General features: G+C 38.0%; 1 protein-coding gene across 2 annotated transcripts in view; it reads left to right on the top strand.

Moving 5' to 3' along the window:
* The window catches only part of LOC124595183 (phenoloxidase 1-like), a 263,543-nt gene that overhangs the window by 118,535 nt on the left and 122,798 nt on the right, over positions 1–22,210 (top strand). For both annotated transcript variants that reach the window (XM_047133801.1, XM_047133800.1), the window contains exons 4-6: positions 606–795; positions 7,198–7,421; positions 9,288–9,490. In XM_047133801.1, the coding sequence (XP_046989757.1) occupies positions 606–795; positions 7,198–7,421; positions 9,288–9,490 (617 nt within the window). The remainder of the gene's footprint in view (positions 1–605; positions 796–7,197; positions 7,422–9,287; positions 9,491–22,210) is intronic.

Below are 22,210 nucleotides of genomic sequence, written 5' to 3'. Positions count from 1 at the left end.
CTAGCATTTGGCCTACCTGTCTAATAAATTATCATTAATAGAAATAGTTAATATTTTCACAAGTAGCAATTATGTGATCTGTAGCTATTGCACTTGGTGACCTATTTTATTTGGGATAAGTAGAATCAAGTCTTTCAAGCCATTTTGTAGAATCAGTCTATGATTTATATATTCTTTTGTATGTTCTCTACAGTGTTTATGTTTACGTCACTGAGAATTACTATACTAATATTAAGTCTTTTAAATGTCATTGTTATTCTCTTGGTATAATTATTATACACTGCTAAAAGATAATGATGTGATATTGCAATACAATCATCACAAAAATACATTTTCATGGCTATTTTAGTATATGACTGTTTTAGTATATGTTATAATACATTTGTTTATTGTTTGACCATGGACTCTTGCTGATAATTTTCAGCTTACAGTATGGATGTGTCACTCGTAATGGTTGATAGAAGTGTATAAAAACTTGAAACATACATATATTTATACTTTGTTTCAATACATCTCTATAGATTTACTTTTAACCCTTACTTAATTCTACTGTCATCAGTATTTTTTTCGAATAATATAAATTGATTAATTTGTAAATATTGCAGAGTGATCGTTTTCAAACTGTGGACATTGTCGACAGGAGTGGCTTTCCTGGAAGCCTGCAACAGGTTGATATTAAGCGAATAAAGCTTCCTGATATAACTTCTCCCATGAAACTTGATTGGAAAGAGAATTTTTCAATATTCCTACCAGCACACCGAGAATATGCTGCAGAGCTGGTCAAAATTTTCATGGGTAAGGAGCTGGTCAAAATTTTCATGGGTATGGTATACTCTCAGTCAAATAGTAAATCTGTGTGTGATGATAATGTAATCACAGATTTGGTTTACCAAAAGAAGATATAGCTGATGCAGTGTTCTATCACCTTAAGTTGATGTGGCAATGTATGTGAGGTAACTAGTGTAAATTGTGTCTCGTATATACAGGATGCTACAGATCTTTCATACCAGCTCCAATTTTTGAAAACAGTATACCTGATCTCTTTTTGTTAAAATGTGTTTAGGCATATTGGTAAAACAGAATGGTGAACCTTTTGTTGTCTGAGGACTACTGGTAAATGAAAAGAACTCTCAACATCCCAATTTCAACTTGGAACATAGCAAATTTAAAAGGGTACTTTTCTGACGCTTTGGTTACATCATCAAAAATTCCCTGTACAAACCATGATTATATGAGTAATTGTTGTGTAAATAAACAGGATCTTGTGAATGTATATTAAGAATTGCAGTGTCACGGTAGCTTGTTTGATGACTGTACTTACACACGTAGCACATGATATTGTGCATGCCATCTCATCTAGTGTTCTGAATACTCACAATTTTCAAAATAATTCAGTCGCTGTATTCAGTCGCTGTTTGCAGTAGTGGACTGGAACCACTACTTGGTTCTGGCCTGCTCTGATAGTCTTTCTTCTTCACTGGGCAGTTATGTGTGGGGCTGTAAGAGAGGAGGGGCTATAAGAGAGGCTGTTCTCCATTAACGTCCTCAAATCAACAAATAATCAAACTTCAGTTTAGCTTCAACATCATAAACATCATTTCACATTAACATCTTGCAGAACAGTAGAATTACAACTGCCAGAGTAGACAATGTTCTCTATGTGACAGATCATTAACCAAGGTCCAAATCAACAAATCTGATATCTCCGCACAGAGAAGCCATTCATGCATTGTCATCAGAAGAGCTATTCCATGGACTCAGCTTGTCTCTGGAATGGCACCAGCAAGGAGTAAGCAGCCCCACATCACGGCAGGTGGCGATGTAGTGACACCCGTACTCCTCTCCAGACCTATGGCTTCCATGGATTACTCTGTCTCTGCACATAATTTCCCAAATTTCCCAGACAGTGGGCTCTCCAGTCTTTCTGCCTAACTTACACTTTAAGAAATCTCCTGACATATTCCATTGGCTAAGTTGAATCTTGTATGAGACATGCTATTTTTCTATGAAAGAGCCTGTGACACGACATATCCCACCATGGAGGCATGAGATGTCAGAATCATTGGTTTACATTGAGCTTGCATTGCTCCTTTTTAATATTTTATTATTGAGACTTAGTGTCACACTTAACACATGTCATTTGATATTAGCTATGTTATTATATTCTTTTGAGTAAAAAAGAAAACTGAAACTTCATTATTCCATTATAATTTATTTTTACTTTTTTGTATACCTTTGCATACTTTTTAGAATGTCATTATTTAAAATTTTATTTTCATCTACCTATGTAAGGAAACTGTATGATGATGCATTCCTTTACAACATAATCTATAACTTGTTATTCTCCTGAAAAAAAAATCATCATTGTTATTATTGCTGCTCTTCCTGTTTGGAGGATGCCTTTATAAAACTGTCTCTTAACTTTGCTTTTGTAAAAAATGATATGTTACCTGCATTCAGAGAGGAAGATATCCCTCCATTATTCAAAATACCTGATGGGTCAGTGTTCTACATAAAATTTAATCTACTCCCTACAACTGTAAAGGTCAGCTCATCCATGAGTCCACCTTACCTAGATATAAGTCACCTCATCTGTGAGTCTACCTAGTCTTAAAAAAAAGTCAAGGTCATCTCTTCTGTAGGTTCACCTTGCCTAACCCAGGGTGTCTCTGTTATGAGTCCACCTAGGCCATTTACCACCTAATCTTCATATATATATGTGTTTCACTAACCGTGATGCTACTTCATGGAGCATCTGACCTGCTTGCCTATTCTGTTTTTTTTTTTTTGGCTGACATTCTCCTTCATAACACTACTGTTGAATTATTTATTTCTTCCTTTAGTATTTCACAGTCTTACTCCCAGTAGGCTTACATTGTCCCTCTCCTTTTAAGCATTATGTGTTTACTTCTTAACAATGGAGTTGCTTTGTAGTAATTTCATACCCCTTTTCTCCTGTTGTTCAATTTAAAGTTATCTGTACACGGAGATGTTAGCATGTAATTCACTTCTTTCTAATGGGCTGGTTTTGTGTTGCGTATTTCTGTGTGTGTGTGTGTGTGTGTGTGTGTGTGTGTGTGTGTGTGTGAGCACATGCGTGTGTGTGTGTGTGCGCACATGCGTGTGTGTGCAAAAACCATTAGTCTCAAGACTTTTAATTCTTCTGTTCATTTCCTCCCCTGTAAAAGTGTATAAAACCAGCTTTCCATACACACATTGCATAGAAAGTAAACGAAATATCCCCATAAACGGACAATGAAAGTTGGAGTCCTACATCGCTTGAGACATTGTAATGATACTGCACTTTTGTAGACGTATTTTAGTAATAATATAGGACACTTTTGGACCATTGTCTCCCTGAGGTTTCAATGAATTTCTTTATAATTTCTGTATTATATAGGCATTTTTCCTTGCCTGTCACTGTATTCGCTAGGAACACTGCCTTAGGATGTGAAATTCCAACTATTTTATGAAGGCCAATATAAGTCAGAAAAAATTTACTCGTTTCCTTTTTCAACCCCAAATTCTGTGAGTGATCTTTCACTAATACTAAATCATAAATACATAAGTTAGATATACTATCATTTTTGTTAAAGTTGTGCAATCTTATATTTGCTTAAGTAAATTGCATATCATTGGGCTGTATTACAGTTCCGGTAGGCAGATGAAACAGTTTCAATAGATGGTCTCTATGAAAGGTTTGCCTAAAACTTCAACAGCTAATAACCCTCTAGAAAGGTGTGGTAGCTCATTTAAAATTGTTTGAAGTCCTGGAATAAGCTGAGCCACAGAAGTATTCCCATCACAGCAGAATGTTTTTTTTTTTTTTTTTTTTTTTTTTACACAGTATGCCAGTTACCTTCAGACTAGTTTCCTCAACAATTCTCAACATCCTGTTTTGTATGTCCTTCACGTGTAAAGCACATTTTGGAAATGATGTTCATTGTTCTCACTCATTCGTACTAAAGTATTACTAAAGTCTAAAAACTGTTCTCATACCTCATTCCTCACTGTATCACATTGTTTCTCACTTTCCTCTACAGCCTTTTATTTATATGAATTTAATGATTTTTGGTAGTCTGAAATTCTATCACTTGTTTTTACTTTTGCTTGCCTTGGTTCTCTGATATGGGCATCTAAATCTTTTTCCAGCTTTTCTAAGTTGCCTTCGTATTTTCTGTGCTAGCAAACAATTCTGTTTTGGAATCGTTGATTTTCCTGATCAACTCATTTGTGTTATCATCAATTTTTTCCTTAAATCATCTCTTAACTCATTTCTTAACTCATTTGTTAATTTAACTAGGAAATCACAGAGCCCTACAGGTGTTCCCGATGCCATTCTATGTCTTATTATCGGCATATAAGTATGGATATCCAGTATTCTCTTAAGAATTGTGTTTTGTTTAACCACCAAGTCTCCCACCTGCAGTATCACTATCATGTACAACTCAGTTTCTTTTGTAAAGAAATTGTGTGTATCTCAATCCATCACCCAAACTACTAACAGTACTTGTTTGGTACTTCAACGGCTCATCGGGTGTGTGGGCTGGACTGTGAGAGTGGTAGGTTGTCCAGCATTGGCATAGTGGAGTATTTTCTGTGCTAGCAAACAATTCTGTTTTGGAATAGTCACATGGTGTAGATTTCCCAAAGAGTAATCAAAGCAGGGACAGCCGGGACATAGACATAAAGGTGCTTGGTGGCTGCTCCTAATTTGTTGTTTTCTGTGATTCATATTTTATGAACTGTCATCTTTCTCTGTATTTTATTGATAATCCACTGTAGTTAGAGGGTTTTGCTGTTTTCTGAGTGCTAACAAACAATTCTTCTTGACTTTGCTTTTCCAAAATAGAAAATTTTTTTGCGCAGTGTTGCTGGTGTCTGTTGTCAAGGGCAACAAGTCTAACTTCTTAGCAAAATCTACATTTTTTAAAAACCATATCATATTTTGTGGTAATCACTCTCTTTCCACTGCTCAACTGTTATTTCTGTCCTGTCACAATAGCCAAGTGCAGTGTTGCAATGGGTTTATTGATGCTTGTACTTACATATATAGTACATAACTTGCATATGCTGTCTTTTCTGGTGTTCTGAAGACTCACAATTTCTTTAAATAATCCAGAGGCTGATTGCAGTAGTTGTCTGGACCCTCTACTCAGTTCTAGACTGCCATGATAACCATTCTTCTTCACCTGGCAGGTACACATGGAGCTTTAAGAGAGGCTGTTTTCCAACTATCATCACCATATCAACAAATACTTGGATGTCAGTCTAACTTGTATATTCTTCAACATCATAAATAACTTTTACATTAACATTTTACAGAACACAAGGTTAGTATTACAACTGCCAGAGCACACAGTGTGCTCCATGTGACATCTTCACCCACAGTCCTAATTGACAAGTTTTATATCTCTGCACAGAGAAAAAGCCAGTCATGCATTGTCATGTGCGGAGCTATTCCAGTGGCCGAGCTTATCTCTGGCATGGCACCACATGGAGTATGTGGCCCCCCATCACAGAAAGTGCCAATGTTGTAATACATGTACCACTCCCCAGACATATGGCTTTCATGGATTACTCCATCTCTGCACAAACTTTCCCACATTCCCCAGACAGTGGGCTGACTGGACCTTTACCTAACTTACTCATTATGAAATCTTCCAATATATTTCATTGACTAAGTTAAACATTGAGTGTGACATGCTATTGCCTACTAAATAGCCTGCGACACTACAAAATGCAACACAATAATAGGGAACACAAGAAGAATTAGTAGCCAGATACTATGTGGAAAACAGCCTTTTCTCATAAGCAGGGTTACAAAGATGGGTGTTTAGCAAGTCCCATTTACTGTGTGTAGTACATAACAAATTAAACCTTACAAGAGGAAGCTTAAGGAATGTTCTAAGACTGTATTCACTGGAAAACCAAAAAGAGTATTTTCAGCCATATGATCAGAAAGGTTTCCCTACTTTGTGTTCATTTACACATTTTCTTCACAATGTTTGACTACTAGTTCTTTTCAGTAATTGATTGGTTTAGATAACTGTGTGTGTTTTTATTTTCAGTGTCAGTGAGGTGGGGTAATGAGAGAGTGAAATTTGTTTCTGGTATATAGCTTAACCCTTTTGAACAACATCAATCAGTATGGTAAACTTAATGTGCCTCTCCAAAGAATGGCCCACAACATTACATACTCCCTGTTCTAATTGACATGAGTATGTGCATTAGTTGTAAAGAGAGCTCTCCATGGAATTCACCTGTTCTTAGTCACTTTCAAAGCAAGATTTGGTAAACTTTGCAGAACTTAACATCATATGAGGTTATTGTTACTGTATCTAGTTGTGGATTGCAGTGGGTGTGAAGAACACTCTCCATGGAATTCATGTGCTCTTAGTTACTTTCAAAGCAACATTTAGCATACTTTAACATCAGATAAGATTATTGCTAATTTTCCTAGTTTTGGAGGAAAGGGTGAAGCTCAAACTGTGAACATGATGACAGCCTATCAACTGAGCAATCAATTACTTGCAGCTAATTATCTGTATTCTAGAACTTAAATCTTATTTGATACAATCTGCTCCAAGCACTAATCATTCATATCTCCTTAGGCATCCCGCGCAAGTTTTATTTCCTTTAACAATTTATACAACTTGTATTTAGTTTTATTTCACTCTAAACTATCTTTAAATAACTATAAATGAACTACTAGATCTGTTCTGAAATCTTGAGTCTTAATGTGTTTTGCCATTTATATTTCTGTCATCTCTTGTATGGTGATTGTATTTCATAGGTGGTTAGTAGGCCCTTCCCTTCTCTTTCACATTTTGAGGAAGAATAATTTGAAGCATACATGTACTCAAATACAGCACATTTTTCAGCATTTCCTATTATACCATAGAGACAAAATTGAATGCAGACATATACAATGTGCAAAAAGTAAATGAGATGCTGTGATGGATTTGAATACGGAGTGTTATTTTATGTAGACGCAGTAGACCCCAATTGGGTCTAATATTATTTGATTTATAATGAGATGAAGGTAAACTAAACAAAGATTTCAAAATTATTTATCTGTCTCTAGTCATTGTATTACTATTGTTGTTCTTAAAATCAAAGTTTCAGTATGACTGACTAGAGGTTAACTTTCTTTTCGCTGGTTTTCTTAAAATAACTTTATTCCATTTTTTGCAGAGATGGAGAATGTTGAAGACCTTCTGTCTGCTTCAGTTTACTGTAGAGAGCGTATAAATCCATATCTTTTTGTTTATGCAATGTCAGTGGCTATAACACACAGAACAGATACACTGCACCTGCCTTTGCCTTCATTGGCTGAGGTTTTCCCTGACAAGTTCATGGACAGAGGGATTTTTTCAAAAGCTAGACAGGAAGCAAACATCGTGCCACCAGGCTCAAGGGTGAGAATAAACCACATTTATTGCACTGTTTTGTATCTTGGAACTAAATTACAGTTTAATGATACTAACAATAAAGTACTCCGCAAATAATGACATTTCTGTTGTGATGGACACCAATATGTGTTTGATATATTTTTGTTTTCAAGTAGGCAGATGGTTTCATCAGTACTTTTCCTGAATGATTTTTTACTTTTCTTTATGATCTGTAATATGATTGTTGATTGTAAAAACCAGTCATTTCTGTTGTATTTTGTTCTGTTGTGCTAGTGAGCAAAGGGTTTAAAGAAGTTTGATTTAACTGATTATTTTACAACAAGACTACTGTTCACATTTCAATGGTATCTTTGAGTTACTATGTTTACTTATTATAAATGCTGAGTTACTATGTTTACTTATTATAAATGCTGAATTGTATGCTATCTTATTTAACCAGGTAATGTGATATAAAAATTCATGTGACTTCAACATTCAATATGGATAGTGTTATTATTTCAAAAGCATGAGTAATTTGTGGGTCTCCTGTCATAAATCATTTGATTTCCTTTCTGTTATTGATTTAAGATAACGCCACTCTATCACAGCGAATGCTGAGCTAGATTTTGAAGGGACTTTAAACCCTAACTATTCTTCCTTCTTTCACAATGAATGTTGTCTGTTACTAAAAGCAGCTACACTCTGACTCCACATGGTATTTTTGCATGATGTTCTAATGCCTGTCAAATATTTTCGTACATTCTAAGTGAGAGTAAGGAGAGTTACAATGGAATTATTATTTCTTGTAACAGCTAGGAATTTCCACAGGTCTCTGCTTGAAGTGCAGTTTATATATACTGGCATTTACATACGTAACATTTCTACTTTGGCAGGGCTGTGACAGGTAACCGGCAATAGCCCTGTAATAGGAACAACCCTATCATTTTCCTGGAGTAATTAATGAAAACCACAGAACAGAAAACCTAAATCATCAAATAGTTGAGCTGCTGAGTCATTGATAGCCACATAAACATACTGAGAATGTTGCTGGATTTTGGACAAATCCTTCTTTAGAAATATAGAGTACATATACACACACATAATTTCATACAAATACACTTGCTTTGCTACATTGTTCTAGCTGACTATACTGAGCTGCCAGCTCACTGCCAGTGAAGCCTGACAGGCAAAAGAAGGCGATAACCCTCAATTTAATGAGACTCAGACTAATCACTTTATCTTCTGTGTTTTTGAATGTACCACATGATAATATACCAATATCTTAAAATATGCTCTTGTGGGTTAGCATTTTTCTGCCAATCCCTTCATATACTGATGGATGGGCAGTCCTGTAAGGAGGAGGAGAGAAGTAGGTTAGCTGCAGACAATAGCATGTTTTCAGAGTGGACATTTCACTCATCAGTGGAGTATGTACAAAGTACTATACTGAAACTTCATGACAGATTAAATGCACACATATTGGTAAGTAGCCTATCAAAAGTTTCCAGCAGTTGGTTTCACAATGTTTATAGCATAGCTCTTTTATTGGACACCAGTACAGTAAGATATAAGATCTCTTCCTGTAGTTATCAATTTTAACAATTTTGTTTGAGGTATTTTTCCTTGTGAGCAACATCCATAACTCTCTGTCAGTGTACAATTATACCTCAGTTAGCATAACTCTTACTGACTGTTGACATGCTTTTGTATGCACCATAAAGAGACTGCTGAATCTATGTGCTATGTGACATCTATATTAAAAGTAAGGTCTGTGTCTTGTTTCATACTGTAGTATATTTTTTCCCACAGTGTAACTATGTGCAGATTACACTTATTAGATGCCTAGTTCACAGCTATACCTTTTACTCAGAAAATATGTTTGACTTGGAACAGGTTCCTATAGAAATTCCAGTGGACTACACTGCATCCAACCTTGATCCTGAACATCGTGTGTCATATTTCCGTGAGGATATTGGGATCAACTTATGTCACTGGTACTGGCATATAATTTATCCAGGTCAAGGACCATTTCCAATGAATGGTACAGATCGTGCTGGTGAGCTCTTTTACTACTACCACCAACAAATTGTGGCCAGGTCAGTCTCTTTTTTATTTCTTATAGGTATCTAAAATTTTTCTCTCAGATTTGCTACAAGACTACAAACTGTTATTTTATTTTACGAAAACTATGTTTTCATTATTGTGCATATAAATATCAATGTCTAATAGAGTCAGTATGACATAGTTTGCATTTCAGGGATCAGTGAGAGTATTTTCACATTGAAATATATAATTTCATAGGAGAAATGTCCAATGATGAGCCACAAAAGTTAGTATCCACTAAAGAAAAAATAACAATATAGTGTGACCAGCAATTCTGCAATGAAAAATATCCTTTAGATTTCCGTAGTTTTTGAGTGAAATTATTGTTTCTTTTCTTGATGTGTTTGTTGATTTCTTAAGGGGCTCCAGAAAGGTTCAAAATCATGAAGTGTTCAACTTTTACTTTTTTGCATGTTAAAAATCTTCAAACTTTCCCCTTTCAGTTCAGAAGCCTGCAGCTATTTCTAAAATTTTTTTGAAATATGTTCTGCATGGGTGTGACCCACTGTGGCATTGGTAAACTGCTGTCAAATGTTGAACTCATGACTCTACATGCTCATAATGTACATTTTAGTGGTATGAGAGAAAATAAGTGTTGTGGCTAGCCTGTGGTAGTTCAATATATATCACTTGCTACATTGTCATGTGTTTCATGTTTATTTACTCTTTTGTAATCTTGAAAATATTCGTAGTGAATTCTGTTCATTGAAGTATCTGTTTTATTGAAGGATAATCATGGGTGAATTTAAAGTGACTAGAAATCCTCTGAAGGCTTTTAAGAAAAGGAAAAATGTTAGAAAGCCAAAGGTAGGTGTTATTACCAAAATCAATAGAGATGATAACCAAGTTTGTGAACCTAACCTTGCTAGTACCCTTGCCCCTTGCAATGAAAGTGAGAAAGAAAGTACTTTGTACAGGAAGCTTGATTCAGTTAGAGAAAAGTATGAATGTTTTATGGGCAAGTTGGATGTGAATGAAATATTCAATATGTCAGTTCTTAATGGAATTTTTGCAAACTGTGTAAGATGTATTCAGCATAGTGAAGTCGGAATGGAACTCTCTATAAAAAATCACGTAAGTCTTGGAACTGAAATGGAACTGAAGTGTATTAAGTGTTCATACATGACCACCTTTTGTAACAGTGTTTCAGTAACCCCAACTGAAGAAAATGGTAGCAAAATCTATGAACACAACATTAGATTTATTTATGTCTTGTGTACAATTGGTAAGGGTGCTACTGCAGATGCAGTTTTCTGTGGCATGAAGAGTCTTCCAAATCCCCCAATGAAGTTTGCGAACTATCATAGATTTATAGGGACTAAAGTAGAAGATGTCTGTATAGAATCTGTGTAAGAGGCAGTAATAGGAAACAGTGGTAGTGCAAACTTGATTGCACTATTCGTTGGTACTTGGCAAAAAGGGGTAAGACAGATACTGCCTACAGGAAAATTAAAGAGACCTTTGGAGAAAAGAGAACGACTTGTATGAAATATCAAGAGCTCGGATGGGAACCCAGTTCTAAGCAAAGAACGGAAAGCAGAAAGGTGGAAGGAATATATAGAGGGTCTATACAAGGGCGATGTACTTGAGGACAATATTATGGAAATGGAAGAGAATGTAGATGAAGATGAAATGGGAGATACAATACTGCGTGAAGAGTTTGATAGACCACTGAAAGACCTAAGTCGAAACAAGGCCCTGGGAGTAGACAACATCCCATCAGAACTACTGACAGCCTTGGGAAAGCCAGTCCTGACAAAACTCTACCATCTGGTGAGCAAAATGTATGAGACAGGCGAAATACCCTCAGACTTCAAGAAGAATATAATAATTCCAATCCCAAAGAAATCAGGCATTGAAAGATGTGAAAATTACCAAACTATCAGTTTAATAAGTCACGGCTGCAAAATACTAACGCAAATTCTTTACAGATGAATGGAAAAACTGGTAGAAGCCGACCTTGGGGAAGATCAGTTTGGATTCCATAGAAAAATGGGAACACGTGAGGCAATACTGACCCTACGACTTATTTTAGAAGCTAGATTAAGAAAAGGCAAACCTACGTTTCTAGCATTTGTAGACTTAGAGAAAGCTTTTGACAATGTTGACTGGAATACTCTCTTTCAAATTCTGAAGGTGGCATTGGTAAAATACAGGGAGCGAAAGGCTATTTACAATTTGTATAGAAACCAGATGGCAGTTATAGGAGTTGAGGGACATGAAAGGGAAGCAGTGGTTGGGAAGGGAGTGAGACAGGGTTGTAGCCTCTCCCTGATGTTGTTCAATCTGTATATTGAGCAAGCAGTAAAGGAAACAAAAGAAAAATTTGGAGTAGGTGTTAAAATCCATGGAGAAGAAATAAAAACTTTGAGGTTCGCCGATGACATTGTAATTCTGTCAGAGACAGCAAAGGACTTGAAAGAGCAGCTGAACGGAATGGACAGTGTCTTGAAAGGAGGATATAAGATGAACATCAACAAAAGCAAAACGAGGATAATGGAATGTAGTCAAATTATGTCGGGTGATGCTGAGGGAATTAGATTAGGGAATGAGACACTTAAAGTAGTAAAGGAGTTTTGCTATTTGGGGAGCAAAATAACTGATGATGGTCAAAGTAGAGAGGATATAAAATGTAGACTGGCAATGGCAAGGAAAGCATTTCTGAAGAAGAGAAATTTGTTAACATCGAGTATAGATTTAAGTGTCAGGAAGCCATTTCTGAAAGTATATGTATGGAGTATAGCCATGTATGGAAGTGAAACATTGACGATAACTAGTTTGGACAAGAAGAGAATAGAAGCTTTCGAAATGTGGTGCTACAGAAGAATGCTGAAGATTAGATGGGTAGATCACATAACTAATGAGGAGGTACTGAATAGGACTGGGGAGAAGAGGAGTTTGTGGCACAACTTAACTAGAAGAAGGGATCGGTGTTCTGAGGCATCAAGGGATCACCAATTTAGTATTGGAGGGCAGCGTGGAGGGTAAAAATTGCAGAGGGAGACCAAGAGATGAATACACTAAGCAGATTCAGAGGGATGTAGGCTGCAGTACGTACTGGGAGATGAAGAAGCTTACACAGGATAGAGTAGCGTGGAGAGCTGCATCAAACCAGTCTCAGGACTGAAGACCACAACAACAACTGGCATAAACAGGGACACACATCTCTTCATGGTGTAATATATGCCTCCAATATATATACAGGGAATGTTTTAGATGTAGCAGTAATATCTAATCTTTGCTGGATTGCTTTTAAATCCTATAAATATTAGCATATACATTGCAGAATACAAATTTGTTAGCACTCTGTTACTTAAATAATGATATTGCTTCATTATGAAAGCTTGTATATTGGCAACTATTGCCACTATATAAACTTAACAAAATGTTCATAATTTACTTTAACATCAGATTTGAAATACTTTAATTACTGTAAAGATTTCTGATAAGCAAACTGTACAATTTATCTAATCAAATGCAAACAGTAACATCTGTTACCATACTGCTAACTATCGGACATAAGAATTAGCTTGCCTGTCACAGTGCCCAACTCCGTATAGCTGTAGACAAGCATTTGTATGGTTGGATGGGATCAGCAAAAGATATATGTCACCATTATTGTAAATAGTATTTTTATTAATGGCATGGTGATTGGTTGTGATCTGCCTGCTGGTAGAGCTTGCTTTACTATTTAAATCTTTAATGTTGTCAAAACGTATGACATAATTTTGAAACATATGGGGTATGTTATGTATATGCAAAGTCTTACAGTTACATATTTCATTAATACTGGCATAGAAAACGTGTTTACAAATGTCATATGCTTCTCTGTCATACTGCAGACCTGAAGATGACATCAGAGTTGAAACCTGTCATCAGATCAAAATAAATATTTAAATGTGTGCTTAGATCTGAAGTATTTATTCAAATATTATTATTTACTATTTTTTGTTACTGGAGTTTTTGAAATTTTCGCTACTGCACCTTGGTTACAATATTTGTTTTGGTAATGATTTAATAGGTCTTACATAATGCTTTATTATTACATGAAGCTATTTCACATTTCCAGCACCATAAAGCAAAACTTTTGTGTCAGAGTAAATTTCTGTCTCATCTGTCATATATTGGAACAGCAAATCATTGTAAGTACCAGTCTCTTATATTATGAAAAAATATTCTTGAAGACACTCTTCCTGTTTCTTCTTTTGCCAAGACAGCACTTTGTAGTTCTCTGCAGTACTTATCTTCATGATGAAGTCTTCTAAAGTGCAGCCCAAGATGTAAGACCCTTCTTGCCAAGAATAAAAAACTGAGCCAAATCATAAAGTGATTTTTTTGCTCAAATAAGCATACCCATATGGTTGCAACCCATTAAAAACACTGTTTCCTCAAAGTCCAAGATCCAGTTATTAAGTGGGGATTCATGATTGCCAGTAAATGACGTAAGAGCAGCTTCAGCATTACAAAATAATAGAGAAAATTTATGGTGCTCCTATAAATGTGCTGAGACTTGTGTTTCACGTTTATTGACTGTTCTTAATAGCAACCTTTTCTTATTTTTTTCTCTAGTAAACTCAGTTTTTATCAGTACCCATTTTGATTGTATTTTCTTGTCTATCAGCAACATCAGTCTCCTCTTCAAATTATATGTCATTTTTAATTTTCAGTGCACATTTGTCAGTCTTGGATAAGTAACGACAGCTTTCACTAGTCAGTTCATTTTTCAAGCCACTTTCTATACATAATATTAGCATATTGCTCCAACTCTACTACAAAAATGGCTCATCAATAGATGAATAAATGTCTTTGTAACTTGAAGTTCACCAGCTTCTGATTTAAAAATGTACCAGAAAATTCTGTCAAACATTTCCAATTTTTTCTATTATCTGAAAAAGTTTTGAAAACTCACTTATGTTAAATTTAATGGTTTTAATTGGTGAACAGGTTATATTTTCAAATTACTTTTCTGATTTCATATTTCATCTACTTGTTTGACTCTTCACAATGCTCCAAAATAGCTGAAACAAATCTGTTACAATGTCTCTCAATTAACCCATCAGCAAACCTGCTGTTTCAAATTACAACTCAGCATTCCACAGAATTTGTTTTACCTCATAGTTTTTCGTTTTGTTTTGGTATTTCAGCTTTTGGCACAATGCAAAACGTTTATCATTGCATTATTCAGTTTTGGCTAAAACTCATTCATCTGGTCAATCCTGGGTCCCCAAAATTTAAGTGGGAAATGGTTCCATCTCTGATATAAACTATTTATTACCACTACAGCTACAAATTCTAACAAAAGAAATGAATGAAAAGTACACTGGAACTCATGTCTTCTTTGCAAACATAGCTTCTTGATGAAAATACAAAAACTACCCAGTGATATTCATCCTCTCTGCTGGATCACTTGTCTGGTCTTGAGAGTGTTGGTCACTATATCCTCGTGAATAAAGCTAAGATCCTAATAATAAGTGGAATAGTAGGCAAGTGGCTTTAATCTTATCTGTGTGATATACAGCAGAAAGGTATCATTGAAGGAATGCATGGTGGCTGAGTTACCTTCAGACTAACACTGTATGGTGACTGAAATGCCTCAAGGTTCATTATTGCACCCACTGGTTTTCTAATATTTACTAACTAGCCTTTTTCCCATGACTTTGCTTGTATATGTGTTCAACACATATATTGTATACTTCTCCTCATGCTTCCTCCCTGTGTCCACCTCTTTTTCCCCCTCTCCCTGTCCTCTTCATCCTCCCACCTTCATCTGTCCATCCCCTTTTCCTGACTCTGTCTGTTTCTCCATCTCCTCCTCCCTCTTCTCTTTGTAAATCTTCTCCACTTTTTCTTTCTAATCACACCTTCTTCACCCCTCTCTTTGTCCTTATGCCTTTCCCCCTTCTTCTGTTCATCTCCTCCTACCCCTCTTCCTTTTCCAACTGCACACTACAACTGTACAGTCTCCAACCGCCTCCTACATCTTCACCTCCTCCCACTTCTCTCTGTCCATATCCTGCTGCCTTTCTCTCTGATCATCTCCTCATCCCCTCTTTCTTTCTGCACAACTCATTCTCCCACTCTCTCTCTGTTGGCACTCTCCTCCCCCTCTCTCTGCCCATCATCTCCTCTCCTTCTCTTTCTATCCATATCCTCTTTCCCCTTTCTCCATCTACATCATCACCCTGACCCCCACTCTCTATGCTCAACCATGCCAATCCACATGGGTAATCCCTATGAGGCTTGTCAATACTACCTACCCAACATGATTCTCATACAGGGCAGCCTACATGTGAACTCTTGTGGGAGCCAGGCAGTTGTAACATCTGAGAGCTAATTCTTGTACTGCAAACAGGGCTGTGTGAACTAAATTTTAAACATCTGATTACTTTACACATCAGTTAGAGTGCTAAATATTTGCCTTTAAGTGTGAGAGAGAAGAAAAGTATCAGAAAGATTTTAAATTATGTTCAAAGTTTCTTGGAAGACACTAAGTGTTGTCATTATAAAACACTGGATGGATATAAATGAGGTGATTTGCACTCAATTTGAAGCAAAAGCTAGTTCTCTGCACATCTCGATATTTTTGATGTCATATCTCCTGAACTGTGTGTCATCAATGACCTAATTTTGCAGTTACATTCAGTGATACATTTGAATACTGTCTAGAAACTGTGTTGTGAATAGAGTCAGTAATAAAGAAGTAAGCATGCTGCCAAAGTTCATCTGCATGAACAATGAAAATGTAGTAAGAGAGAGACTTATTTCTTTCATCACTTTGTGTGTGTGTGTGGGAGGGGGGGGGGGGGGGGGGGGAGGGGGGGGATGTCAGTGAGAAAAACATTTGTAAGGGTTTGAAATTATGTGTAATGTTTGTTGCAAGTTACTAAGTGCACTCATTACCAAATACTGGCTGAATTAATTCTGAGTGTTTGTGTACCATCAGGAACGCTACCTCAATGAAACGCACAGTTTCTAGCTGTAATACTAGTCTTGTTGTGTTAACTTTTTAACATCAGATTATATGTGTTAATGAGTAGATTATGATAACATTTTAAACTTTTAAATTCAGTCTGTAATTATGTGAAATATTGAAAATGGAATTTTTTGGCCTCACTGCAGCTGGTACTGGGTTCCAGATTTTGGGTTCCAGACTTAGGGCTCCAGGTTCTGGGATAGCACTTTTGTGATATAGATAGACGATGTGCCATTATGTACAGAACGTGGAAAAGTCACCACATTTGCTGATGACACTACTGTATCAGCTAGTAATCCCTTGGGATTTTGCCTTAAGAATCATATCTGGCAGTGGGGACAAAAAGCACAAGAAAAATGGCATTTTTTGGCTATTATCATCTATTTATTGCTTATGGTATAATATTATGGGAAAATCTGTCACTAGAAAAACAAGTGTTCTATGCACAGAAGTGAACAGTAAGAATAATGTTTGAAGCCCTCCCACTATTTTACTCGCTTAGTAGTCAAATTTCCAAAAATGCTGAAGAACGCATTTTTTCTATTTCTGACTGTGAAACCAAATAACAGTTTTCATACTTCTAGCTTTAAAATTACCTTAATAGCAACATATTTTCAAAAACTCTCCCATCACCTACTTCACCCAGTTAAGGGTGGAATTTCAAAAAGTCTCTTGCTTCATGATGCCTACAGTAAAAGATCAACACCCTCTTCAAATTTCAAGTTCCTATCCATAGTGTTTTGGGCCTGGTAATAATGAGTCAATGAATCAGTCAGCCCATATTTCACACCATTGAGGGTTGAATTTCCAAAAACACTGAAACACATTTTTTTTTTCCAACTCAGAAGTATAAAATCAATTTACATAGGTGTAGCTTAAAAATGCTTTAGAGTTCTTTAATAATGATTTGTTTTTAGAAAAGTTTCACCAATATTTCACATCCATAGGGGTTAAATTTCCAAAAATGCTGAAACACATTTCTTTATTTTGGACCATTAAACCAGACACAATTTTTTGTAGCTCTAGCTTCAAAATTGCATTAGTAGTGATTAGAGGGTTGAATGATGGATGCAATTAAGTTAGTTAATGGTAGAAGTTTTACAGTTTTTAATGAAGTTAGTTAAAACGTGAAGGAATATTGGGAGCCAGAAGTCATATGTGTGTTACTCTCTGTTGCATAGCTCAGTGGTAGGGGACCATGATTCAAGTGTGTAGGTGGAGCACTGAGTTAAACAACATGAAGCAGAACACTGTGTTACTGACCAGTGGATGACGTGACAAGAAGCAGCTTGCTGCACTCCAGGATGTCAGCAGTAACCGGCTCACTACACCAGCTGAGCAACACCAGAATATTCCACCGACAACTGGGGAGGAAGAACCACAGACATCAGTGACAGAAATCTGTATTTAAAGACCAGCAGTAAGCTTCTAATCATCAACTGTTTTAAGGCATCGAGGTGATGCAGAGCCTTTGTCACTCAGTGCTGCCACCAGTTCGGAGTCATCACTGTCATCATAGTCATCACAAGTCACCGTTATAGTGCAGATCATCTCCTAGGGGTTGCCAGAGTGATGTCACCACTGTAGTTATTACCATCACTGCTGTTTGACTCCATCAGCAAGCAGCCACCTGTCATGAGAGTCATTAAGTGGGCTGCATTGTGGTAATTCACTGTCGCCATCATCCTGGGATGCTGCCTCCACAAACAAACACTGTGAGCAGGGCCAGAGCTAATCCCCCTGCTGCTGCCACCCCCCCCCCCTCCCCCCCAGCTGCAATCACAGCAGAGGCCTGCGGCACATGGTTCCAGCTGCCATGGTACAACCCAGCAAGGTCATAGAGCCTCTACCGAAGCAGCGGTTTCCAGTTACACCAGTGCAGCTGTAGTTGCAGCAGTGGGCACATGTGTGAGCATCTGCTAGCCAAATTAATCACTGCCAAGAATATTATGAGTGGAGGCAAATCTCGCCAACAACCAATGTATACAGTTGATCAATAAAAGCTGTTATTCTGTCATCATGGTGCCATCCATGGTCACAACCCCACCATTCTTTTCCTCACACCCAGCAGAGAACTCATGTTCAAATATGGCAATGGGTAGTGGAGTCCTGTGCATGTTTACACCGGTGTCAGCAAGACTGCTGAGGAATTGTGGAGGACGGACCTCACAGAGTTAGGAGTCGGCAGTGTGGGGCACCTACAGTGATGGTGTGCCAATTTCTGCCTGGATCATTTTTGTATTCTTTTGGTATACTTTTCTCTTGATTAAATTGTAGTCATGGTGAATGAACATTGAGCTGCTGAGGTTATTGAGCAACTTAGGGATGAGGTAGATAAATTACAGATAGAGTTAAACGGGCTGAGAGTGGCAGGGAGGAAACAGTCACATCCCAACTCACCCGGCCCGGATGGCATTGCTGTGGGATTGATTACCCCATTTTCAGGGAAACAGGAGGGACAATGTTTTTATCTTTCATGACAATTTGCTGCAGCCACCAAATTGGGGGTTGGAGTAAGGTGCATTTATTACATATTGCTAGGCTGAAATTAATGAGAGATGGTAGAGCACACATTATGTGTAATGAGAATTTCAGGAAGGGTTAATAGAGAGGTATCAGAAGAAGAACAGGGAAAGATATTGTCAGGAACAACTTACTAGGGTTTTTCATAAGCAGGATGAATCAACTGAAAGTTTCACTGATGGTATTTGTAAGATCAATGTAGGTACCTCTGAGCTAATGGATGATGACAGGGTTAACTCAGTAACTTTATGGGAAGCAGAGCAGAGGGGTCTTGATGCATTTTTGAGGGGGTTACAACCAGAAATGTTGAGAATGGTTTGTTTGGAATTTCCTGAGTATTTGAGTAAAGCAGTGGATATTTCATTATCATTAGAGGAAACTGAGTCATTTGTTAGGTCACATGAATGGCGGACAGTGTTCAGTATGGACATAAATTGTTTTCAGTGTGGGTGAAAGGGTCATGTGCAAAGAGATTGCAGCTATTGCAAGAAATTTGGTCACTCCGATTGGCAATGCCGTAACTGAAATCAGCAGCAATAGAAGTTTCAGTCGCAGGGTAGATATTATGGACAGTAGCTAAATGGTTCAGGGTTTGGGGTGTCTACTTTGGCATGGTCCCAGTAAGAGTTAGTGCATGTAAGAAAGCAGTGGCAGATTTTTTTTTGATTGGATATGTGGGGAATAAATTATGTAAAATGTTGGATACTCGTTTTCAGGTATCAGTTGCAAGCAAGAGAGTATTTGGGGCAAATAATTTAAGTACACCACACAGGATGTTAAATGGCATAGCTGAGGGCATGTAAATTGACTCAGTGCTGGAGTGTTGAAGTTCTGAGTGGGGGAGCTTAACTTCCAAGTCGATGCAGATGTTTTTCCGATGGTCAGCAGTAGTTACAATATTATTCTCAGACTTGATTTCCTGGTTGCAGATCATGGCATAATTGACATGGAATGGCATGCGGCAGAAAGGGATGATACTTCGTTTGAGCTAGGCTCTGCAGTTGGAATACCTTCACTGTCACAAGGTCCGCCCTACAGGCAAGGAAACCGATTAAACAAGGTCTCTTAAAGTCAACTTGCAGGATCACATACTGAAAGGTACAGGAAAGGTAGTCTTGATTGATGTTGGTACTGACCTGCCAATTAACTGATTGTGTATTGTTGAACCTTCAGCAGATGGCGAAGTACTAGATGCAGTTAGTTGTTTTGCATGATGTAGCGTATCCTACGTTTGGAAGGTAGACGGCATTAGTGTAGTGCCTGTTAGTATCGATAATTTTGACCTTGAGGAAGTAAAGCTGTTGCAGGGCCCCTGGTTGTAAATTTAGAAGTGTTGGATGAGGATGAACTAGACCATGATTTTATAGCGAATTACATAATGCCAGGAGGGTCTGTTGACTGGTGAGTGCTAAGAAGTGAGGTTGCACAGTTATGCATTAACGTCTACATAAGAGGTGTTACACTGTCACAACAGACCAGTTACCACCTGCGCTTCGAAGTTAGTCCATACAGTGCTGAAGTCTTGTGAGTTTACACTGTTTAGTGGGTATGTGGAATTATTTAATCTGTCGAGTGCATTACCTGTAATACCTCTTGTTCAGCACCAATTTTCTACTGGAAGTGAAGCACTCATCTACAAATGACCGTATTGAGTTCCAAGGCATTTACATAACTGTGTCTGTTTGATACCACTAGTAAGATCTCCTACACCTTTAGTTGGACGTACTTCCACAATGATTTCCATGCTAATGGGCATGCTTGTATCACATAGGACTCCAACAGTACAGCCAATTATGGAAGAGTTGAAACTTCCTGGCAGATTAAAACTGTGTGCCCGACCGAGACTCGAACTCGGGACCTTTGCCTTTCACGGGCAAGTGCTCTACCAACTGAGCTACCAAAGCACGACTCACGCCCAGTACTCACAGCTTTACTTCTGCCAGTATGTTGTCTCCTACCTTCCAAACTTTACAGAAGCTCTCATTCTGGAAACATCCCCCAGGCTGTGGCTAAGCCATGTCTACGCAATATCCTTTCTTTCAGGAGTGCTAGTTCTGCAGGATCGCAGGAGAGCTTCTGTAAAGTTTGGAAGGTAGGAGACAACATACTGGCAGAAGTAAAGCTGTGAGTACCGGGCATGAGTCGTGCTTCGGTAGCTCAGATGGTAGAGCACTTGCCCGCAAAAGGCAAAGGTCCCGAGTTTGAGTCTCGGTCGGGCACACAGTTTTAATCTGCCAGGAAGTTTCATATCAGCGCACACTCCGCTGCAGAGTGAAAATCTCATTCTGGAAACATCCCCCAGGCTGTGGCTAAGCCATGTCTCCGCAATATCCTTTCTTTCAGGAGTGCTAGTTCTGCAGGTTCGCAGGAGAGCTTCTGTAAAGTTTGGAAGGTAGGAGACGAGGTATTGGCAGAAGTAAAGCTGTGAGTACCGGGCGTGAGTCGTGCTTCGGTAGCTCAGTTGGTAGAGCACTTGCCCACGAAAGGCAAAGGTCCCGAGTTCGAGTCTCGGTCGGGCACACAGTTTTAATCTGCCAGGAAGTTTCATATCAGCGCACACTCCGCTGCAGAGTGAAAATCTCATTCTGGAAACATCCCCCAGGCTATGGCTAAGCCATGTCTCCGCAATATCCTTTCTTTCAGGAGTGCTAGTTCTGCAGGTTCGCAGGAGAGCTTCTGTAAAGTTTGGAAGGTAGGAGACGAGGTACTGGCAGAAGTAAAGCTGTGAGTACCAGGCGTGAGTCGTGCTTCGGTAGCTCAGTTGGTAGAGCACTTGCCCGCGAAAGGCAAAGGTCCCGAGTTCGAGTCTTGGTCGGGCACACAGTTTTAATCTGCCAGGAAGTTTCATATCAGCGCACACTCCGCTGCAGAGTGAAAATCTCATTATGGAAGAGTTTCTAGATCAGCAACTTAGAGATGACATAACTGGAACTAGTTGTAATCCCTGGTTTGCTCCTATTGTAATTGCAAACACAAAATTACCAGATGCTGGCAAAGCATATTGTTTCTTTGTATCTGCTAGTTCCTCAACCAGAAAATGGTGTTGGATGCGTATCCTATGGCTAATATAACAGAGATATTGGACAACTTGAGTCAGTGTCGGTACTTCACAACACTAGATTTGAGTAGTGGTTACCGTCAGGTGGAAGTGATGCCGGAGGACCTACTGAAACCTGCTTCTTGGCACCAACTGGAAACTTCCAATTTTCCTGCATAC

This window comes from Schistocerca americana, chromosome 2, assembly GCF_021461395.2.
Source record: "Schistocerca americana isolate TAMUIC-IGC-003095 chromosome 2, iqSchAmer2.1, whole genome shotgun sequence".
Classification (NCBI taxonomy): Eukaryota; Metazoa; Arthropoda; class Insecta; order Orthoptera; family Acrididae; genus Schistocerca; species Schistocerca americana.
This window is presented reverse-complemented; position numbering and strand designations above follow the sequence as displayed.